This window comes from Nelumbo nucifera, chromosome 8, assembly GCF_055504915.1.
Source record: "Nelumbo nucifera cultivar China Antique chromosome 8, China Antique-T2T, whole genome shotgun sequence".
NCBI lineage: Eukaryota > Viridiplantae > Streptophyta > Magnoliopsida > Proteales > Nelumbonaceae > Nelumbo > Nelumbo nucifera.
This window is the reverse complement of record NC_142656.1, coordinates 57738050-57760016: the sequence shown is the minus strand read 5'-3', so window position 1 is coordinate 57760016 and position 21967 is coordinate 57738050. Positions and strand designations below refer to the sequence as shown.

Below are 21967 nucleotides of genomic sequence, written 5' to 3'. Positions count from 1 at the left end.
TTACTAGTTATCTCTGCACAAGTATTATAGTTTATTCTTCTATTTGTTTCCTCTGTTCTATTTTAATAAAAGATAAAGAAAGAGTTTCTAATTAACTAATCTATACAAAAGCTAGGCCTATTCAGGTAATTTGAATTTATTGGACCAAGTGTACATTAATATTTGATTAATTTAAAAAGATAAAAGTAAAAATCTTGTTTATTTGCGGTACATATTTACAGATTCGATCCTATTAAATGTTGGTAGAGTGGCCATTGGCCCTCATTTGTTCAATATATACTGTCCTCTTGGTGTTATCCATTGCACCATCCAGCTTTGACAACACATCGGTCTTGATGTTCTTGGACCTTGAGATTTATTAGATGTGCCAAGAGCGGAAATACGACAGGAGCTCTTTAACCTTGGCCAAGTAAACCAATATGGCAGGCTCTCGAGCCTCGTATTGTCTATTCACTTGTTTAATCACCAACTGAGAGTCACTGCAAACGATTAGGTGCTTAGCATCAACCTCCTTCCCCAATGACAACTCTGCTATCAGAGTCTCATACTCAGTACTTCATTGTTCGATGCTCAGAATATGAATCGAAGGCCGTACTCCAACTTGACCTCACTAGGTCCATAAATGATCAGTTCGACACCGCTTCTTCTCTGATTAGACGCGACATCCACATGGAGGATCTAGGGCTCTTCATCCCAGTTCGAGAGGAGTGTTGTGCTGGTTGAAGCATCCAATCGGTTAATGGGCTCGTCCTCAAGGGTCGGCATGCCAAATGTGCACTCGACTACGAAATCAACCAGGGAATGGGCCTCTATTGCAAGACATGGCTCAAACCGGATGTCATATTCACTGTGCTTGATTGCCCATTTTGTCGATCTCCCTAGCACCTCGGGCTTCTGAAGGATCTACCTCAAGGGTCGATCTGTGAGTACAACGATAGTGTGCGCTTGGAAGTATGGGCGTAGTTTGTAAGCTACTAGTACCAACGAGAATACCAACTTCTCAATGTTCAGGTACCTAAACTCTACAGCATACAAGACCTTACCGACATAGTAGACAGGTCACTGTACCCCATCCACTATTCCAATTATTACCGAGCTGACTAGCTTGTTACTCACGGAGAGGTAGAGTGTTAGCTCGTCTCCAGGCTCTAGTCTAGTGAGTAGAGGTGGAGAACATAAGTATTCTTTCAGCTCGTCGAACGCGAGTTGACATTCCTCAGTCCACTCGAAGTGTTGGTTATTTTTTATTGTTTTGAAGAATGGAAGGCGTCACCCTACTGACTTGGACATCAATCAATTCAGGGGTGGTTATCCGACCAGTTAGTCTTTGGACCTCTTTAATCGACCTAGGGGGTCTAATGTCTAGGATGGCATAGATTTTTTCTAGGTTGGTTTCGATGCCATGTCGGTTTACTAAGTACCCGAGGAACTTGCCCAATGTGACTCTGAAGATACACTTGTTTGGGTTGAGATTCATGTTATATTTTCTTAGGATTTCAAAAACACTATTAGGTCGGAAATCAAAGAATTTGGAGACTACGTTTTAACAACCATGTCATCAACATAAACTTCAATTTTATTTCCAATCAAATCAAAAAATATGTTGTTTATAAGGCGTTGGTAGGTCACCTTAGCATTTTTCAAACCAAAGGGCATTACTTTATAATAGTATAAATTCGTTTCAATTGTAAAAGTTGTTTTTTTCTTGGTTAGTCTGATCCGTTTGGATTTGATTGTAGCCTGAATAGGCGTCCACGAAGCTCAATAGCTCGAACCCCAAGGTTGCATCTACCAAGCGATCTATCCTAGGAAGTGGGAAGCTATCCTATTGGCAGGCTCTTTTGAAATCGATGTAGTCGATGCACATGTTGCACTTTCTATTGGATTTCTTTACGAGCACTAGATTGGCAATCTAGCTCGAATATTGGACCTCTCTCACGAAGTCTACTGAGAGGAATTTCCCGACCTCCTCATCTACTATCCTTCACTGTTCATGGGCAAGGTTCATTTTCCTCTACCAGATTGGTCTAACTAAATGATCAACATTTAGCCTATGAATAATGACAAAGGGGTCTATATCGGGCATATCAACTATCAACCAAGAAAAAATACCTAAATTATAAATTAAAAAAACTTACCAATTTAAATCGCAAGGGTTCCTGAAGGCATGCTCCAATATGCACTGTCTTCATGGGGTCGATAGTAAAATCAGGATAGCTTATTGCTGGAAGGGGAAATATAAGCCATCCACTCCATCTTCCCAAGCACTTTGTGACCAAGGCAGCTCGTCCCTACAAAATGAAAATATGAGTCCTTTTAGATTAACACATGCATACTAGAGCTTTATATTGTTATTATTATTTTTTTTCCTTTTGCCCTAGTGGACATCATTTCCAACCATTTCTTTCAATGATTGAATAGTTGGTAATGCATTATTGATTTTGCTTTAAATACAAAAATGACTACCATATTTGTTTCCAAAAATAAAATCATACTCTAGTTATCATATTTTGCCAAAATCTTATCAGGACATATCAGCTGATGCATGTTGAAACTTTTAAACTTCATAATGCCACATATGCCTTAGCCTCACATCAACACACATTCTAAGTGCCACTCAATTACAAGTTTAAGTAAAGCAATTATATTTGCACACATATATATGTAGTGTAAGAACTGTGTAGTGTGTACATTTTGAGTGGAGTTCTCTTTTAACCCAGTTCAATTCATCATTAATAAATTTGTTTTCACTTAGATTTTTTTATCTATAATTTTAGCATATTTCTGTGGAATATTCAGTACTGTATGTATAGTTTAACTTATGATAATTCAGGGGGTAGAGAATCTGGCATAAAATAAAGCTTAGGTAATTAAAAGAAACATCCCTCAATCTATAAATTTTTTACATTTTTCTATTTTCTGCAACCTATAAATTTTCCTGTATTTTTGTTATTTATACAATTTCTGTGTTTTTCTATAATTTTTTGTGTTTTTTTACAATTTTTATTTTCTGATTTTGTTTTTCAATTTCTATAGTTTCTGTAATTTGAAAATAATTTTGTATTTGAAAGTTCTACATTTTTTGTAATTTATGTGTCTATGTATTTTATATTTGAAAATATTCTTTTGAAACTTTTCCTTTTTTCATGTCTAAATATTAAAATAGTAATATATTAACACCCGTTAATTTATTTTGTATATCTTTTATATTTTTCTATGAAGGTTAAAATGGTAATATATTAACACCCATTAGTATGTTTAACATCAAGTTAGTGACATGGTGAGGTTTAGACATTTTGAAAAGTTGTGGTGAATTTAAGAGAAATGCTAAAAACTCTTGGTAAGTTTTAGACAATTTTCCTTTCTATAAAGATTCTGTAGAAACAAATCTTTATAGAAACATCCTAATTAATAGTTCACACTTCCCCCTGAATTTTGAAGAATACCAAACCATTGGTTACCACTTTTATGATACTGTTGGATTGATTGGTTATTAGATCTTTTTTAGGTATCATGTCTTTCCAGTATCATACACTCTTTTCAGAATCTACTTGCGTTTTGATTTTCCTTTGCATCTCAATGTATCTTAATATCCGAAATTCTCAATATATCTCTTAAAATCGCTTCTCTGATACCTAGCATATCCAGTACTTTGAACCATGACCATAAAACGCCAAACATCATCCAAATGAAAGAGAACAATTAATTATTAATAAACCTTGAGAAAAAGGAATTTCAGAAACCCAGGAATTAAAATACAACTTTCAGATATTTGAGGATTGTCTATGACTATGAGTTTCTGTTTAGCAGCATTGAACATCGGCTCAGGCCACTGTACATGTAGATTCATAAAAGAAACAAAATGAAAAAACAACACAAAAGGCTTTCACATGAAGATATGTACATCAACAAACTAAAGACGCTCTGCACAGGTAGACAGTGAGTTTCACAATACAATGATCCTTCTGGGTACCCGATTTTGCTAACTGATCTGTCATTGCATTTACCTCCTAAGGATCCAATTCATTTGTACATTCATGATACCCATAATTTCTTTAGCCTCGGCCAAATAATGTGCCAGGCCTCCATGGTGGATCACCATTCTTTTTGCCCAACCATTTTATAGTATTTGCAAAAGCGCCTTCAAATTCAATGGTTAAGAAATGCCCAGGTTTTATGCTATTCGGAGACTGATTAACAAAGTAGCCATAGCCCAACCTTTTTTTTATAGAAACCAAGAGGGGCTACACAAGACAGGGGGTAGCGTGTCCCCATAAATCAGAGTTACAAATACAAGCTAGATTCCAAGGAAGATCACTAAGATTGAGACTTACTGTACCCTGTAGGGACGAAAAGGCTTGATTGGCAAGCCAGTCTGCCGCTTGCTTAGGTTCCCGATAGACATGATTGTAGACTAAGTCTTTGTTTGCTCGATTCTTCATATCCAAACACTCTTCAATGATGTTCCAAAGGTTCCGGGGGGGTCAATGAGTCGTTTCAAACAAGAAATCATGATCAAGGAGTCACCTTCAATGATGATGAAATGGTTTGGGAAATTCATTGCCAAGTTGTGGGCCTCCAACACGGCCCAAGCTTCCACCAAGTTGATTGTCATAGAACCTAAGTGGTAAGCCTTGTAATCTACCACCTCACCCATAAAGTTCCTAGTTATGACTACAACTGAGCACAACCCATTGTTTAACCGGAACGCATCGAAGTTAATTTTGATAGTACCAATTTTTAGAGTTTGTCACACAACATATTTGCATGACTTATGGGAATCAACCCCATTGGTCTTCAAATTGGTTTCATAGTATTCCGAAAAGGCCGATAGAACTCTTTCAATCACCACTTAAATAGGGGTTATGCATTATTAAAGGATTTTTGGTTTCTATTTTTTCAGATGTACCATAATAAAAATGCACACTTTTCTCTTTCATTGTTTCCTCCATTTAAATTTTTCTTACCAATTTTAAGCCACCAATCTTCCAATCAAAGATTAAATCCTGAAAGACCCTAGCCATAACCCAACCTTTAATATCAGGAAAGCCACTCAGAGCACCATATACCCAGTAAATGCTACCATCTCTCCTCCGGATCACCCTCCTATATATCCCAGCCGCACCCGGATTTTTTTTTTTTTTTTTTTTTTGTATTGGCCCGTAGGCAGGATTACAAACTATTCACGCCAACTCCACTTAAAAAGCCTCTAAAATAAGTCTAATACACGAAGTCGTCTGTTGCCACTGCTTTGGCACTGCGAGATATAAAGCTTCCTGGGCTAAACGATGTGCTACCTTGTTCCCCAAACGTTGGATATAACTTATTTCAATCTCTTCAAATTGAAGGAATGCCCTGCAATTGGCGATTATGGATCTAATGCGCCAAGAAAGAAAGTGATGAAAAAACCTGTGACAGGCAAAGATCAAAATTTCGTTACGCATCAGCCCGTATTGACCGATTCCAATCATATCGGGCCCTTCCCGATACACCCCTACAGGGGTTATATCGGGTCAAGCCATGATTCAAAAGGTAGCCAAAACTTAAACCGATCCCTCTGAACTGGTTTTGAAAAAAATAAATAAAAACATAAAAAAACACCGATACAGGCCGATGCGTCCTCCAATTTAGAACCTTGGTCACAGGGACTGTTACCTGTAACGAATCTCCTTCAAGGATAACTCTCTGAAGCCGAAAATGAGCTGTTAATTGTAAACCGTGCAAGAAAGCCAATGCTCCGGCTTGCAGTGGGAAAATTGCTCCTATCGGAGTTGCACCAGCAGCCACAAACTCTCCATTGGAATCTCTTACCGTGGTCCCGACTCCTCCCTTGTTGATGCTGAAACTTCCATCCACATTAACTTTAAAAGCTCATGGGGGTCGTGACCACGAGGGTTTCCACTGTTGTAAGACAATTGCAGATTTGTTTCTATAAAGATTCTTTACTAACCTCCATTACCCGAAGGAAAAGGCTTAACTGCACGAACCTATCCATTTCAGATTCAGTCATTGAGTTATTTTGTGGCTGGTGCATATCCATTAGAGAGAGTTCATTCTCTTTCCAAGCATCACCATAGACAGATGGCTAAATATCAACTTGAAGAAGTGAAGATTCATTTAACATTTGGAATCTTTTGTGTCCTTTCTACCTACTGCAGATTTTACACTACTTGAGCTATGTTTCTACCAAAAAAATAAAAAGATATAAAATGGCTATGGTTGGTTTCATAGAAAATAAGGAAGAAAGTAGAGAGGAAGTTCTTAACAGATTTTGTAAAAATCCCTTGGGAATTTTTCTTCAGCTTTCTGTTCCTCTTATTTTCCATCAAATCACACAACCTTAGGGCTACAAGTTCAAAAGAAAACATGTTAGTTAGGCAAACAAGCCTTACCTGCATTCTCCTTCATAGCTTCAAGGAACAAGAAACCACAGATGGGATCAACTTGGACAGGGCTTCAATTAGTCTTACACCAACAAAATTGGAAGGACTTAGGGTTTTCCTTCTGCTTTGGAGGAAGAATAAGATCTTGAGGTCTTAGTAAATGTGTAACAACACTTACAAAGGGTTACACTTCTAAGATATAAAAGCGCCAATTAAACATGCATTTTCACAGATTTTCCCAATTTAAAGGGGAAAAGAGCAATTGACGGTTACAAGCATCCCTTAAACTTGAAGATGAAACTTGCCATTAAACACAACACACTTCAACTGGTTTTCCAAGTTATACGACACCATTTTTTACAGGTTTTCTGCATTCAAAGAAAAAGGGCAAAATAAAAACGATTTCCATTGTGCAATCAGACTTCACCTAGTTTGCATCCAGGGTTTTACCATCCCTTGAAGAAGAGACTCGTTATCACCAGCTTTACCATTGCACTAGAACCAGAAACGACTACCATTGCACTAGAACCAAAACCAGCTTTACCATTGCACTAGAACCAGCTTTATCACCAGCTTTACCATTGCACTTAAATCGTTATCACCAGCTTTACCATCCACGATTACCATTGCACTAGAACCAAAACCAATCAACACCTAAACATAAACAGAAGCATCACATGCATTATAACATCTAAAACAAACATTTCTTCTTTATTCTTTTCTTTTTTTATTTGTTCTTTTTTTTTTCTTTTCATTGCTTTGGAGGGGGTGGTACAACATGTAGCATATTAGCAAAGTTCATTGTGAGAGGAACCACTATAACATGGAAACTACATTGAAACATGCATACACATTTGGCAAAGGATCCCATTTCAATCTACTTGTGCTAGCAGGAGAACATATTAAACATAGAATACTACCACAAAATATGGGCCTATATGCAAAAAATCATGTAGCACTATCAAAGGATCTTTGAATTGAACCTTTTAGTGGTTGGAAGGAAAATATCATATATCTAGTAAATGCTACAGAGCATGGAAACTAAAATACTGACAGAACAATATTACAAAAGGATCCTCTTTCAATCTTCCCTTGGTTCCAAATAAAGAACAGGGTCAACCAAAATTACCGCATTAGGTGGCAGTTGAGATGAGTTAAAGGTCAAGGCAATGCCACTGAAAGGAACAAATGAAACACATTCCAGTAAAACTATGCAATTTAAGTAATGAAATCATGTGCAATTAATAATACACAAACCTCAAGTATTGCATAAAGCCTGAGCATCACAAGTCAGAAGGCCCATCAAGTCTTGACAATAATTAACCAAGGTGAACACCCTTAGGTTCTAAACCCAAGTCTGGCACCCAATTATTGCCCACACCCTCAGCTTCTTCTGTCTATCATAGGATATGTCCTATAAGCTCTTCTAGTCTGCAGATGCTCACAGGAACTAAGACTGTAAATACCCCTCCACAAACCCCAAGGATCCTACAAACTTTTATGCACCCTCCAAGGAAGATAATGGGCCTCAATCACAAGGGGAAGACCCTGTGGAGCTCAATTCCTTATGTGGTCAACTGGAACATCTGAAAGGAAAGGAACCTTGTAAACTTTGCTAACAAAAGGAGGTTCTGAGGATGATCTGATGCTTCAGGCATTGGTCACTCTTCCCTCATGATTATCATCCAATGAAATGTACAGAAAAATCCCTCATCACCTGTTTTCTGAGTGTAGTATGCTTTTTGGTTGCTGCACTTATTAGCTGCTAAATATGGATTTTGTTTTCAGTTACATGGAATGCCCCTTGGTTTTGATAGCCCTCCTAGTAAGATGTGGTTCCTTGTTGTACATGATCTAAACATGTAAACCTCAGCTTTCACAGTTAAGTAAATACAATATATTACCTTTTTTCTCATATATATATTTAATCAACAGACCAACCCCCTACCCCAAGCCATGAGCCACAAACCCATTCCCATGACACTTTCATTCTTTTTTTTTTTTTTTTTGATAATTGCATGAAACCATCATTCATCATTCTTTTCTTTTTTTTCGTTTATTTTGGTAGAAAAACCTTCATCATTCTGATGAACTAAGTAACAAATGCCTCAGATGGACTACAAGCCTTAGCACTTTCTGGAAACCCCTCCCTCCACCAAGAAACAACAATTAAAGTCATATCCTCATGCAAGCATCCAACTCATCTTTACCTTCCTCGGCTCATCTCCCGGTCTCCACCACTTGTTTGAAAATCAATGGAGAAAGAGACCCCTTCCCTTTCGCATATATACTTGAAAGCTGAATCTCTTTAAGATACACATCTAACCCCAATAGAAAGATAAATTCCTTTGCAAGTCCCTATCCTGTGAAAGGGGATGGGCCTCTAACAACTTTTAATATGGCCCAGGCTAAGGAGACTACTGTAGTTCTTGCTTCAACCATAACAGTAACCCCCAACTTAAAGCACCAAGCTTGACTAATGAACCCAACCCACAAACCTCATGCCAATGCTCCAACCATACCACAACATATTACAAGTTCTTGACATATTTGGAATTAAAAGCATCAAAATTCAGACTATTACCATCTAAAATTTGGGCTCCTTATTTAAAATTTGAATGGGAGAGACTTATCAGTCTTGTCTAACATCCCACAAACTTCCCAATTGGAATCTGGAGCACCTCAAGTTAAGAATCCAGTAATGCTTTTATCTTTCCAACATTTCATTTTTTTATTTGATGAATTTCAACTTTTCAAATTGTATAATCAAAAGCCTCAAACCAGTGTGCAAACTAGAACATGTCTATTTCTTCAATCTAACCAAGAATGATGAATACCAATAATGCCAAGTAGATCAATAACCTTCCAAAACCTCTTGTCTCTTACCAAAGATGTGGGGGATAAAATGGAGGTCGAACTGTGATGACATGGCATATATGTATATACACTGTAGGTCGTATAAATACTATATATAACATATTTTACAAATTATATTATGTTCAAATGTGCTGGATTGGCATGTTTCTTAATTTTCAAAGCAAATGACCAGGGTTCAAACCCCTTAACTCACATTTTCTTTAAAATATGTGTAATAAAGTAATATATACAATAAAGTCATTAACCAACACAAATAAAAGAGTAGATTAATAGAAATTGAGCAATACACATAAATATGAGGTCATGGGTTCAAGTCTTGCTATGCCATTTGTTACATTTCAACTCAATTAGTGATCTAGGCGGTTTTATGAAACCGGAACCTGTTCTCTGGTTCTCCGGTTTAACCGGACAGTCAGCTGGTTTTATCAAGTCCAGTTTCTGAGGTATGGCCAAACCGACTAATGCTCCTGGTCATGGTTTAACTGGTCTGACCAATGGGTCCAGTCTGATTTCTTAAACGCAGTTATAAACTTGTCAAAAAATTAAGTTAGATACAGAAAAAACTTAAATACATAATTTATCATATTTCAATCCCTATGCACCATATATGTAATTTATAGTTAATACAAAAGAGTTTGCCACAGGTATACTAGACGCCTAAGAAGATATAATCAAGGTTGACTTAACTACTCCACAATTCCACATACAATTGGCACACTTTAACCTAAATATAATGGCAAATAAACTTACTATGATTTCTAAATAGATCCTAGATAACCTAAATAAATCATATTTTTTTATGAAGTGTTTCGAAACAAATAATACTAGAAAAAACATTAGAAAAAACAAAGAAATGGCAAAGTCAAGAACTAGGTCTTAATTGAATTTATGTGAATCACATGAATTTATTAATCATAAGGCTCATGAACAAATCATAGGTGACTCGAATAGTAGTCGTAAGATTTTTGCCAAAAAGAAGGGTTCATAGATAAAATTCAAATAAAAAGGAAAACCCTAAGGATTCATAATTCTAATCATGAACAAAAAGATCTTGACAACTATTACCCAAATGCACAAGGAACATCACCCCCAAATCTCATCCAACCTATCAATTGTAAACCCCCCCCCCCTCCAATGCCTACTCAATCCAATCTCAAGGAGGATCACAATCTCAATCCAGTCTATCGTCATCCATGAGATTCTGTCCTTAATGAGTTCCTATTGTGTTGGTGGTTTGAGTTGCGACTTGTAACCCACTCCATGGCCAACATGAATCAAGTTGAGAAAACCCGAAAGGAAAATTTCGCAGCCCACCACTGACCACCACCGGGAGTGCAGGGGTAGAGCCCCTGTGGTACAGATCTGCATCAACGGGAGCGCAGGGGTAGAGCCCCTGTGGTACAGATCTGCATCAATAATGGAATCAACTCAAATATGGACTCTAGAGAGTTGTTTCTTGGAAACAGCCCAATAACTTGTGCAGGAAGCTGTCTTGTATCTTGAGCAGTAGGAAAAAGAGAGCACAAGAGTGTATGAGATACAGTGAGAGAGAGGGTATTTCAGGTGTATTGGGGAGCAAGGGTTTGGTGAGGGAGGTTGTATACACTACAACTGTAATCTCTGCTACTGTTAAGAAACAGCCCAATATCTTGCATCGGAAGCTATCTTCTATCTTTTTTTTATCATTGAATAGTAAGATTTATTAAATCATAGCCAAAGAGAGTACAATTCAGGGAGAGGCACGAGAAGCTACCTCCCCTTTAAGGAGATGGAGGATTCCATCGACCCTTTAGTTGAAACACAGATGACAGAACAAAGGACAAAGAAATTGCAGAGAAGCCCAATACAAAGTAACCCGATTAGCCCCTTGTTTAACAAGATAATCAGCCAAGGCATTTGCCAATATACCCACCCACTGAAACCTAACTGTCATATTCCTCGTGAGCCATTTAACCTTTTTTAAAACATCCTTAAATCCCCAAGTGACAGTACCCAGGTTAGCCAACCATCCTACTACCACCTTGGAATCTCCTTCAATGATTAAGTTCTGCACTCCAAGTTGATATGCAATCTGTATCCCCTGTACCACAGTTAGGAGTTCAGCCCTCATAGAGTCTCCTATTCCCATGGTCCTGAGAAAAGAGAGAATATTGCTGTCAGCGTTTCTCAATACACCACCAATGCCAGATAGTCCTGGATTGCCCTGACTACTCCCATCAAAAATCAGCTTAACAAAACCCTCCATAGGCGGAGTCCAAGTTGCTTGAATTCTTGGCTTCTTAAAAGAAGTAAAGGCAACTGCAAACCAATTCCTCCTTATATCATCAAAGGAGTAATTTTCAAAGAGTTTTAAGGATTTCAGCCACAGAATAGCCCTTGTCAAAATACACTCCTTGACCTCAAGAATGGTTCTTTCCTTCTCCTAAAATATTCTGGCATTCCTTTCTTCCCAAATAGTCCAAAGGAGAGCTGATTTTATACATTTTAAGTTTTAACATAACTCTCTCTCTTTTCGTGGGCCACACAAAGGTAGATGGAGAAAACAACAAATTTACCTCAGCTGGCAAGTTCCACCTGCACCCAAACAGATCAAATAGCCAATTCTAAATAGCTGCAGCAAAAGAACAGGAAATCAATAAATGGTAACAGTCCTCATTCTGCACTTTGCACAGGGTACACCAATTAGGGGATAATCACAAGGTCTTTTCTTCTGCAGGTTATCCAGCATGTTGATTTTACCATAGTAAACTTTCCAACAAAAGACAGCTAATTTTGGGGGAAGCTACCTTCTATCTTGAGCAGCAGGAAAAGAGAGAGCATGAGAGAGTATGATATATAGTGAGACGGGATATTTCAGGACCTCAGGTGTATAGGGGAGCAAGGGTTTGGTGAGAAAGGATGTATACACTACAACCGTAATCTCTCCTACTGTTTTTTTCTTTTGATAAATACTCTCCTATTGTTCTATAGTGGATTTCTTTGTCCTCTAATGCTTGTGGACGTAGGCTACAAGCCAAACCACATAAATCTGTGTTCTTTTAGCTCCCTGTTTCTTCTTGTTTTCTTCCATTTTTTCTCCATTTGCCAATCGTTTTTAGTAATTCTAGGCTACACTTTGTGAATCTGTATTTCTGGGCTTCACTGCTTGAATACTCACAATATTGTTGGGCTTTGCATCCCTATGAATCTTTCTTTGCAATAGGGCTGTGATCCGGAGTTACAAGATACCTGTGATTCCATTATTACACTTCAGAATTGCAGTTGGAACTTGCACCTAAAGTGAGAATCACAGCGGGGAATCGTGCCCGTAGTGGGATTCACACCACAGTTCCCATCTCCAAAAGGTCCATATAAAGATGAACTGATTTGTCTATTATGGTCTCTAATCAAACCACAAACCTCCAATCATGTTTTCCACCAGGCAACTATAACTGTCTTGAATACATTTAGTAAAGATATGGAATAGGGATCTCTCCCCAAATTAATGGCACAACCTCCAACAACCTACAAAAAGGTCAAATATCCAACTCATCGCAGCCTGGGAGTCTCCCCCTATTGTTATGTTTGATTTCTTGGAGAATAAGTTTGAAAGTGAAAGTTGCATGAAAATCCTAAAATACCTAAAGGATTTCACACAATTTTCCCTAGTAAGCAGGTGTGGAATCCAACTAGCCCCTCCAAGGCTAACTTTCTTGTCTGGGTGTGGGCTTTAAATAAGTGTCTTTCAAGAGTTAATCTGATTAGGCGTGGAGTCCAGATTTCAGATTTGAATTGTGGCCTATGTGGATTGTTGCCTGAGTCTGCGGATCATCTCAGCATTCAGTGTCCTGTGTCTGCTAAATCTTGGGAGCAATTCATCAAGGCGGCTTGCATTAACTGGGTCATGCCTGGGTCTGTCAAGGATGTTTTGTGCTGTTGGAAGTTGTCTGGTCTGAGAAAGAAAGGGAAGCTGGTCTGGAAAACAAGATCCTGAAGGCCTAATACAGATTGCAGTAAATAGGCTTGCTTGCCCCTTGGGTTTCTGTTGTATCCAAGTTTAAAAACCAGAATGTGTTTCAGCTTCTTAAAAGAGGAATAAAAATACCAACTCTAAGCTCTAGCCAAGTTTCCCCTTAATTATCTCCCAGACAGACAGTTATGGCTTAACCAAAGGGATAGGGTGGGGAAGCTGAGATTCTGGTCTCACATTTGCACTTTGTATATGACGTTATCATTCTTTGTAATGATGTTGAAGAGAGGGAAGTTAAGAATCTCAAACTTTTCATTAAATACTTATCAGAAAACCTCAAATTTGAGAATAAACTTCAGAGAGAGATATTGTGTAGGCATTAACCTTGAGAGGTCAGATGAAGAGATATATGCCTAGGTATTTGGAACTCCCTATATCATCTTTGCCTATGAACTATCTAGGATTACCTTTAGCCTTTACGAGGCAACCCTAGATCAATTACACTTTAAACTCTGGTTCTGGACATCAGATTATCCAAAAAACTTGCCTCTTGAATCCATAACAGTCCATAAGTATTTTGTTTAACATAACATTAAGTTGTGGTTATTTTAGGATTGAGATGAATGCATTGAATCAACTCTTCCTGTTTTTGTGATAGAATAACTACTAATCACGGTTGTGCTTCCATCTTCATTTAAAGGACATTTAGGGTTAGGTAATCCAATTTATGAACAAGCATAGCTCTCTCTATACATGATTGATGTAAGAGGCTGGTCCTTGTAAGAAGTTTAAAAGGGTACAAGTAAAAAAATAGTGAAGGAATAGAAACTATCAACAAAATGAAAGAGAAAGAGATTACACTTTTCAACTGATAAATTGAAGAGAAAATGAACAAAATCAGAGTAGTTCCTCTTTGACTCCCTTCAAATGACAGTGCAAAAGGGGATATAATGAGTATATAAAATATGCTAGGGCCAGAGATGATTGTTGTAATGGAAAAGATTTTCTGTTGGGATATTGTGTGTTGGCACACAGATCTTTTTTGTCCCTTGGAAAGCCATATCTTCTTTATTTGGGCCTGCCTTTAGATGTTAACCCTATTCCTTTTTTAAGACTTTCACTAAATGAGGCCCTTGCATGAGGAACGCTTTTTTTATGTCTGATAAGAAGTTACCTGATACCAATTTTACCACCTATTATTGGCAATTGGGCATTCAGGGTGTCCTTTTATCATTAGATTTGGAGTGAAAATTGAAATTTGTGGCTTGAATTCCAAATTTCCAATAATATGGTTCACATGAGTTATAATAGAGTAAATTACAAAAACATGCTTAAATTGAGCAGAAATTTAAAGGCCATTTATCAAGTGTTCTCCCAATGAATGATATTGCTAAGGCAAGAAAACAGAGTCAATAAAGAAGCAAGTTTTAGAAAAAAAGAAAACTTTGAAAGTCAAAATTCTATATTATTATGAAAATATTAAACACTCACCATACTTGCAGTCCATTCCATGAATGGAAATTCATTTCATCCTTGACGTCTATACCGATCATCATCAAGACTGCTATTCTCATACTTACTTTTCCCCCTTGACTGATACTCATCCTCATACCTGGTCCTCTTGGCATCTATCTGTCTATAAATCTCATGCCTTCCACGTCCATGTTCATAGTCTCTTCCATGTCTTTTGCCACTCTGTTCTTGTTCATCATCTCTTTTGTGCTTTCTGCTTTCATGCTTGTTTTCTCCATCCTCCTCATGCCTTTTGCTCCCACGCTCTTCCACATATCTATCATGCCTTCTGCTCCCATGCTCCTCGTCATCTCTCCCATGCCTTCTTCCCCCATGCTCTTCTTTCTCCCCCCTCTCATGCCTTCTGCCCCCATGCTTTTCTTCTTCATCCCTCTCACACTTTATGTTATTGTGTTCTTTCTCTTCACCCTTTCCAAGCCTTCTGCTTCCACGTTCTTCTTCATCCCTTCTGTAATCCCTATCTCCATGTTCATCATTGTATCGTCCTCCATTTGACCATCTCTCCCCTGATCTATTGCGACTGGAGTAATCTTCTCTCTTCTGATCATCCTTGCTCTTGTATGCTCTGTTATCCATATCAAATTCAACTTTACCATCTCTGAGCTGCTCCTGAGATTCTGCCTTTTTTCCCAAATTCCGGTTTCTTGACTTGAATTCTGGTTGGTCATCATGGTTCTCATCTTCCAATTTCCTTTTACCTCTCATGTCATGACTCCCGAAAATATCATCTCTGCTTGACTCATACTGTTTCCTTTTTTCCAATTTCCCCACCAGGTCCCTTCCACTCTCCTGATGACCATCATCATCACTACAATGACCACCCTTCTCTTTCCTTTCATCATTGTGCTGAATGGCTCTAGACCTGAATCCCCTTTCTTCTGCAGCAGCTCTTGGAGCATTTCTGTAACCTTTCTTAATCAGGTCATCCCCATAAACCCTCCTGGTCTTGTCTTCAATGGACTTCTTTCTAGCTCTCTCAGGGATGTGATCACTACCACTACCTGAATCACTGTTGCTGCTGCTGTAGTCAGAACCATCACTACTGATGCTCCCACTGTCAGTTGAGGAATCTGCCCCTCTTTTGGTTACCCTGTGTCTTCCCAGATGCTTTTTAGCATTCCTCCCACTGGTATCAGAATCTTCTTCATCAGTATCTTTCCTTTTACTTCCATGACGTTTCTCAATCTTTGCCTTTGAAAATTTTCTCGACCTATCAGGATCAGAATCATCATCCACTCTGTGCCCATGTCTGCTGTTTCCATATTTCTTATCATCAATTTTGATGTTCCTCCTATTATCTTTTGTGTTTAAGTCATCTCTGTCACTGTCTTCATTTCTATGGCTGTGATTCCTCTGTTTCTCTCTTTGATTTTTTCTTCTTCCTGTTTCGCTATCAGTATCAGAATCATGCCTTCCTCTTGTTTTCAATTGTTGGTTCCCTGTTCGGCTTTTGTGGTTCTGTAAATTGCTATCTGAAGATTCTGAACTAGATTCATCATCGGAATCATGTCGTCTACGAGTGTTAACAAGCTTTTCCATTTCCTTTTTGGCATTTCTTTGTCCAACATCACCATTGTCAGAATCAGAACCACTATCACGTCTTCTTCCCTTGCGATTCTTTGGACTCCTCTCCCCACTACTGCTATCAGAATAACTATCATGTCTTCTCCCTTTGTGAAACTTTGGACTCTTCTCCCCACTACTGCTATCAGAATCACTGTCATGGCTTCTTCCTTTGTGGTGCTTCTTTGGACTCTTCTCCCCACTACTGCTATCAGAATCACTATCCTGTTTTCTTCCTTTGTAGAGCTTCTTTGGACTCTTCTCCCTACTACTACTATCAGACTCATTTCCACTGCTATCTGAATCAGAATAATCATTATTGCAGTTTTTCTTTCTGTCATATTTCTTTTGGCGTCTTGAGTCATAATATTTATCCCTCCCACTCTCACTCTTCTTCATGCCCTCGTTTGCAACATCCTTTACAGCTTTGGTATCTTCCACTGTTTGTGTCTCCCTTCTATCTCTATCCTGTTCTGAACTCTTATATTTATCCCTCGGTTGTCCCTGGTCCTCCTTTACGTAAACATTTTTTCTTTCCTTCACTTTTTCATCATCACTCTTTTCAGACTCTGTTTCTACTATTTCACCCGGCTCTTTTTGTTCTTGAACTTTAGATGTGTCATCACCTCTAGTTATTCCAAGTGCAGCTCTTAATGTCTCCATCTGTCTCTCTTTCCTCGCAGCAATTTGGTGAGTTTGTGTGTCTGAAACCCTAGAAAAACAATCCAACAAACATAAATATAGGAATTTAAAGTGCACGTTCCAAAATCTAACAAAAAGAACAAGACACAATAACCCTCTGGTTTCAAACAGGAGAGTTTTCCAAGATACATAACATTTACCTTTTTAACATAAGTAAAAGAAAATTAAAATTTACCAGAGATACAGAAATTGGAGGGAAAAGAAAGTTGGTCAAGCTCAATAATTCCCTCAACTCTGAGTTAAATATATGCCTCCAGGGCACAGCCATAAAGAAATAGATTCATAAGATACCCCACCATAAAGCCAAAAGAAGAAGCAAATTAGCATACCCAGTTCTGGTTTCTACTGTCAATATTTCCAATAATATCATTTCAGAAAACAAAACCCTAAAATCTAATTGCAGATAACTAAGAACACCAAAGTTCCGTAACCATGCCATAGAAACGAGTGCCATGCTTTCAATTTTCTCCATATTAATGATATAAACAAGGGAAGGGTAAGGATCGTTACTTCTTCTCCATCTTCATGCTGCCTCCGGCATTATTGTTGTCCTCTGAAGCTGCAGCCACCTCCAATGCTTTCCTTGCCTCCTCAAGCTTCTCAGTGATCTCGTCATCGGTGTATCCCTGGTCGATCAGTTTATCTTCTAGAATCACAAGCTTCAGCTGTATCTGTCTTTTCCTGTCATGCTCGAGGATCTCTCTGTTCGGCTTCTTAACACCGGCAGTACCCTGACCAGCCTCGAATCCCTTAGTTTCAACCTTCCCAGTCCTGGGCTTTACGAAGAACTTGTTGCTTTGGATGTACCCATTCGTTCCCGACCCTCTTGGGGTCTGCAAGCCGATTCCGTTGTACATTGCTCCCTGGAAACAAAATAATAAATATCTGATTCAACAGAATTCTTTGCAAATTTTGAAATCATTTGCAGATTGTTAAAAGTTGAGGAAAAAGAAAGAAAGAACAGATTCAGTGAAATAGAATAACAATTTGTTCCAAAGGATAACAAATTAAGATGGGAAAAAACGAGTACAGATGAAGAAACAACGAAACCCTAAAAGAAAAAACTGCAAAGAAACCCTAGCATTAGAGGCAAATCCAATTAAGCAGGCATTTGGCAAGTCTTTTTTAAAAGATCTTCCAAAATCTCAAGACCTGAAAACACCAATGTGCTTTCCCAAATAGATCTTTAAAGACCAAAGACCATTTGGTTGTAATTTTTTCAAAATATCTTCTCAAAAGCTAAAAAGATTGAAGGACCATTTGGTAAACATACTTGTGCGCAAGGTTCAAAATATCGATACGTATCGGGCTGTATCAGCCGATATGTATCGCATCGGGAGCTTCCTGATACGCCCCTACAGAGGGTGTTTCAGGGTACCGACCGGTTCAGGGGGTGGACGGACCTTAAACCGACCCCTCTGAACCAGATTTGAAAAAAAACTAAAAAAAAATAAAAAACAGTAGCCGATATGCCTCTATCGGTGTATCGGGTGTATCAATATCGGGTGTGGGACCTAGTAATACATAAAAAACATGCAAATAGTACTTGTGGGTTCCACTTACATATTTACCTATGCAAAATATTAAAGTGAGCCTCACTCATACATTTTCCTATACAAGATATCAATGTAGTCCCCATCTGCACATTGGCATATGTGATCATCACCTATGGGCCCCACTCACACATTCACCTATACATGAAATTAGTTTAATATGAATACTTCTTTTGACAAATAGTTCAATACAAACAATCCAATACATGTTATATTACAAAAAAAGGGAAACTTATGGTTTGCTCCCCCTCAAAAAATTTATTGGTTTTTTGAATGTATTGTCCCAAACCCCCACCTATGCTACAATGCCCCATTGAATTGTGATCTATTCCCCCACTTGTCCTTGTTCCTAACTGTACATACTCATAAAATTTTCTGAGGTGGAGAAAAAAACACCAAAATTGAATAAAATGGTTATTCAATTGGAACCATATACCCAAAACTAATACATAAGTGTTGACAGCCAAGTACAGATGATCAGTGCTGAATCTAGAACACGGTCATTAGATTGAATCAACACTGCCCAAGAGGTCCCATAATCATGTTGCAGCCACTAAAGAACGATGAATGTTTTGTTTTGGTTTCTTCACGTAGCAGCTAATGATTGCAGAATGAAAGGGTGATGACTGATAACAGATCGTTTTAGGTCTTATTTTACTTCATTTGTATTGCATTCAAACAAAATAAGGTAAATTTTGAATTAAACAAAAATAATTCAGAATTTTCACCCAAATCATTTGTACTACCATAGTTTTTACAAAGCAATATATTTTGTAGGAGATGTTACAAATATCATAGGAGAATCATAAATAGTAGTATATCATATGCAAACAAAAGAAGGTTCAGGCCATACCACAAAGCAAAATGGTAGATTTCAGGTCTGGAAATTTTAACTCAGTAGCAAATTCATGATGGAATCACATGAGAGTTTTCAGATTTGAAAGGTAATAATTCAAAAATAATTCAGAATTTACACCCAAATCATTTGTACTACCATAGTTTTACAAAGCAATAGATTTTGCAGGAGATGTTACAAATATCATAGGAGAATCATAAATAGTAGTATATCATATGCAAACAAAAGAAGGTTCAGGCCATACTACAAAGCAAAATGGTAGATTTCAGGTCTGAAAATTTTAACTCATAGTAGCAAATTCATGATGGAATCACATGAGAATTTTCAGATTTGAAAGGTAATAATTCAAAAATAATTCAAATTTTCACCCAAATCATTTGTACTACCATAGTTTTACAAAGCAATAGATTTTGCAGGAGATGTTACAAATATCATATGAGAATTATAAATAGTAGTATATCATATGCAAACAAAAGAAGGTTCAGGCCATACTACAAAGCAAAATGGTAGATTTCAGGTCTGAAAATTTTAACTCATAGTAGCAAATTCATGATGGAATCACATGAGAATTTTCAAATTTGAAAGGTAATAATTCAAAAATAATTCAAATTTTCACCCAAATCATTTGTACTACCATAGTTTTACAAAGCAATAGATTTTGCAGGAGATGTTACAAATATCATAGGAGAATTATAAATAGTAGTATATCATATGCAAACAAAAGAAGGTTCAGGCCATACTACAAAGCAAAATGGTAGATTTCAGGTCTGAAAATTTTAACTCATAGTAGCAAATTCATGATGGAATCACATGAGAATTTTCAAATTTGAAAGGTAATTAATAGTAGTACTTCTTAAATGCAAACAAAGCAAGACCCAAACCATGTTACATATAAAAACAGGAGCTTTCAGGTCTGAAAAAAGTAATTCATAGTAGCAAATTCACGAGGAAATCACATGAAAATTTTCAGACTTGAAAACACACACACACACATTTCAAGACCATTCTTTTCCTTTCTTCTCCTTCAGGTTTCTTCTAATTGTATATTTATAGTCACTGATGTTTTTACTTTTTTTAAAGTTGCATGGTTTATCACAGTCCACAGTTAAGGCTGCAAGTTTTGAAGTTTTCGAAATGCACAAAGCACCAATTATAAATCATAAGAGAAAAGCAATATAAAAGATTTATCACTTTCATTATCTCTCTTCTAGCTAAAAGACATACTTACAATATCTCAATTTAGAAGGTTGTTCGACTGCATAGGAAGCCTCTAGTTTATCACATCCATAGGTTTACCATGTTTAAGGGGTTATGAGTATTAAGCCTAGATATGGTTACAACCTCTTAGACGGGTTATTAATTTCATTGTGGACTCAATAATTAAGACATGGAATTAACTATTAACCAAAAGTAACATGTAAATAGATAAATAGAAATAGTTTTAAGCCTTTAAGGGAGGCCAAAAACTCTTGGAGTTTCAAACCACCAAAATTTTAACAATCAAATCCTATGAGATATCAAAGATGAACACAATATTTGAACCCCATGAGATAACAGGTAAAAGTGTTTATTCTTTGCTCCAACTTCATGGACTCCATTTCAGAATAGGCTATGCAAACTCTTATTATGGATACCAGGCCAGAAGTTGTTTAAATCCAAGAAAACTTTACATACTCAAGTAGAACAAGAAAAAACATTTAATGCATCGTTCAAAATGACATACACTGGGTCCAATATTATGATGCAAATAAATTAAAAGGTCCCAGATATCAATTTGGATTGGTCCGAGCTGCAAGTTGAATTCATTTGGAAAGTGGAAACCAGTTCTGTGAGCTAGTCTGAAACGGTGGAAACAAATTTCACCAAAATTTTAAAGCTTGAATTTTAAATAAGAACCTGGTTTTGGACGGTGGAAGCAAGTTTAAAAAGGAATTTCAAGATGAAGATTCATTCTGTCATTCTAGATATTGCTCTACTCGACAACCCTAAAGGGTATCTAACAATAGTTATTAACTAACCTGTTAATCGGAAGATCATTTTGATGAAATTCAACTAAAAATAAGAGCAAACTAAAAATTGTTCCACAAGCAAATCAGGAGATCGTATCATTATCAAATGATGGGGATCATACCCGGTTTTGAATCAGATTTCCTGACTTCGGACAGAACAAGTGAGAGAGAGGGGAGAGATCATATCTGAAAGGAACCTAGGTAAGAGTAGAGATTTGGATCGAAGAAGAAATAGAAAACTGAAGGAAAAAATAAAAGAAGAAGAAGAAGAAGAAAGAAAGAAAGAAGAGCAGGACTTCATACCTGGTCTAGATTTGTTTAGCCGAAGCACAGAGAAAATGAGGGTTTTTCGAATGCCCTTTCTCAATCCATATGCTCAAAAAGATCTGAAGCTTCAAATGAACGGAAAAGCTTAAAATGACCTTTCTCGAGCTTTTTGGAAGGCCTGTCTTTTCGGCTTCCTGTCTTTTGGTTATCGAACGGAAAAGCTTAAAATCAGGTCTTCTAAGCTTTGAAAAATTTGAAAGACCATATAGAAAGGC

At 37.4% G+C, this 21967-nt stretch overlaps 1 protein-coding gene across 6 annotated transcripts; it reads right to left on the bottom strand.

Moving 5' to 3' along the window:
- Positions 1–6269: 6269 nt before the first annotated feature.
- On the bottom strand, positions 6270–21885 carry LOC104612650 (uncharacterized). Of its 6 annotated transcripts, none has more exons than XM_010280162.3 (6): positions 21729–21838; positions 21548–21611; positions 18579–18698; positions 17518–17870; positions 14701–17017; positions 6270–7037 (listed from the first exon to the last, which is right to left on the bottom strand). In XM_010280162.3, the coding sequence occupies exons 4-5, from the start codon at positions 17862–17864 to the stop codon at positions 14737–14739; spliced, it is 2628 nt and encodes an 875-aa protein (XP_010278464.1). In that variant the 5' UTR covers positions 17865–17870; positions 18579–18698; positions 21548–21611; positions 21729–21838; the 3' UTR covers positions 6270–7037; positions 14701–14736. The 6 variants fall into 6 exon arrangements, with proteins under 6 accessions (XP_010278464.1, XP_088749664.1, XP_010278466.1 ...); XM_088893538.1 differs by having other exon boundaries at positions 18613–18698; XM_010280164.3 differs by lacking the exon at positions 18579–18698 and having other exon boundaries at positions 6270–7014; positions 21729–21842.
- Positions 21886–21967: the final 82 nt, after the last annotated feature.

What these genes read in the sequence shown, in the direction of transcription:
- LOC104612650 (XM_010280163.3), bottom strand. Translation starts at nt 17,864, where the DNA reads ATGTACAACGGAATCGGCTTGCAGACCCCAAGAGGGTCGGGAACGAAT. An exon ending in AGCATGAAGATGGAGAAGAA is followed by an intron (nt 17,018 to 17,517) that starts GTAACGATCCTT and finishes TTGTTTTTCTAG; the next exon opens with GGTTTCAGACACACAAACTC.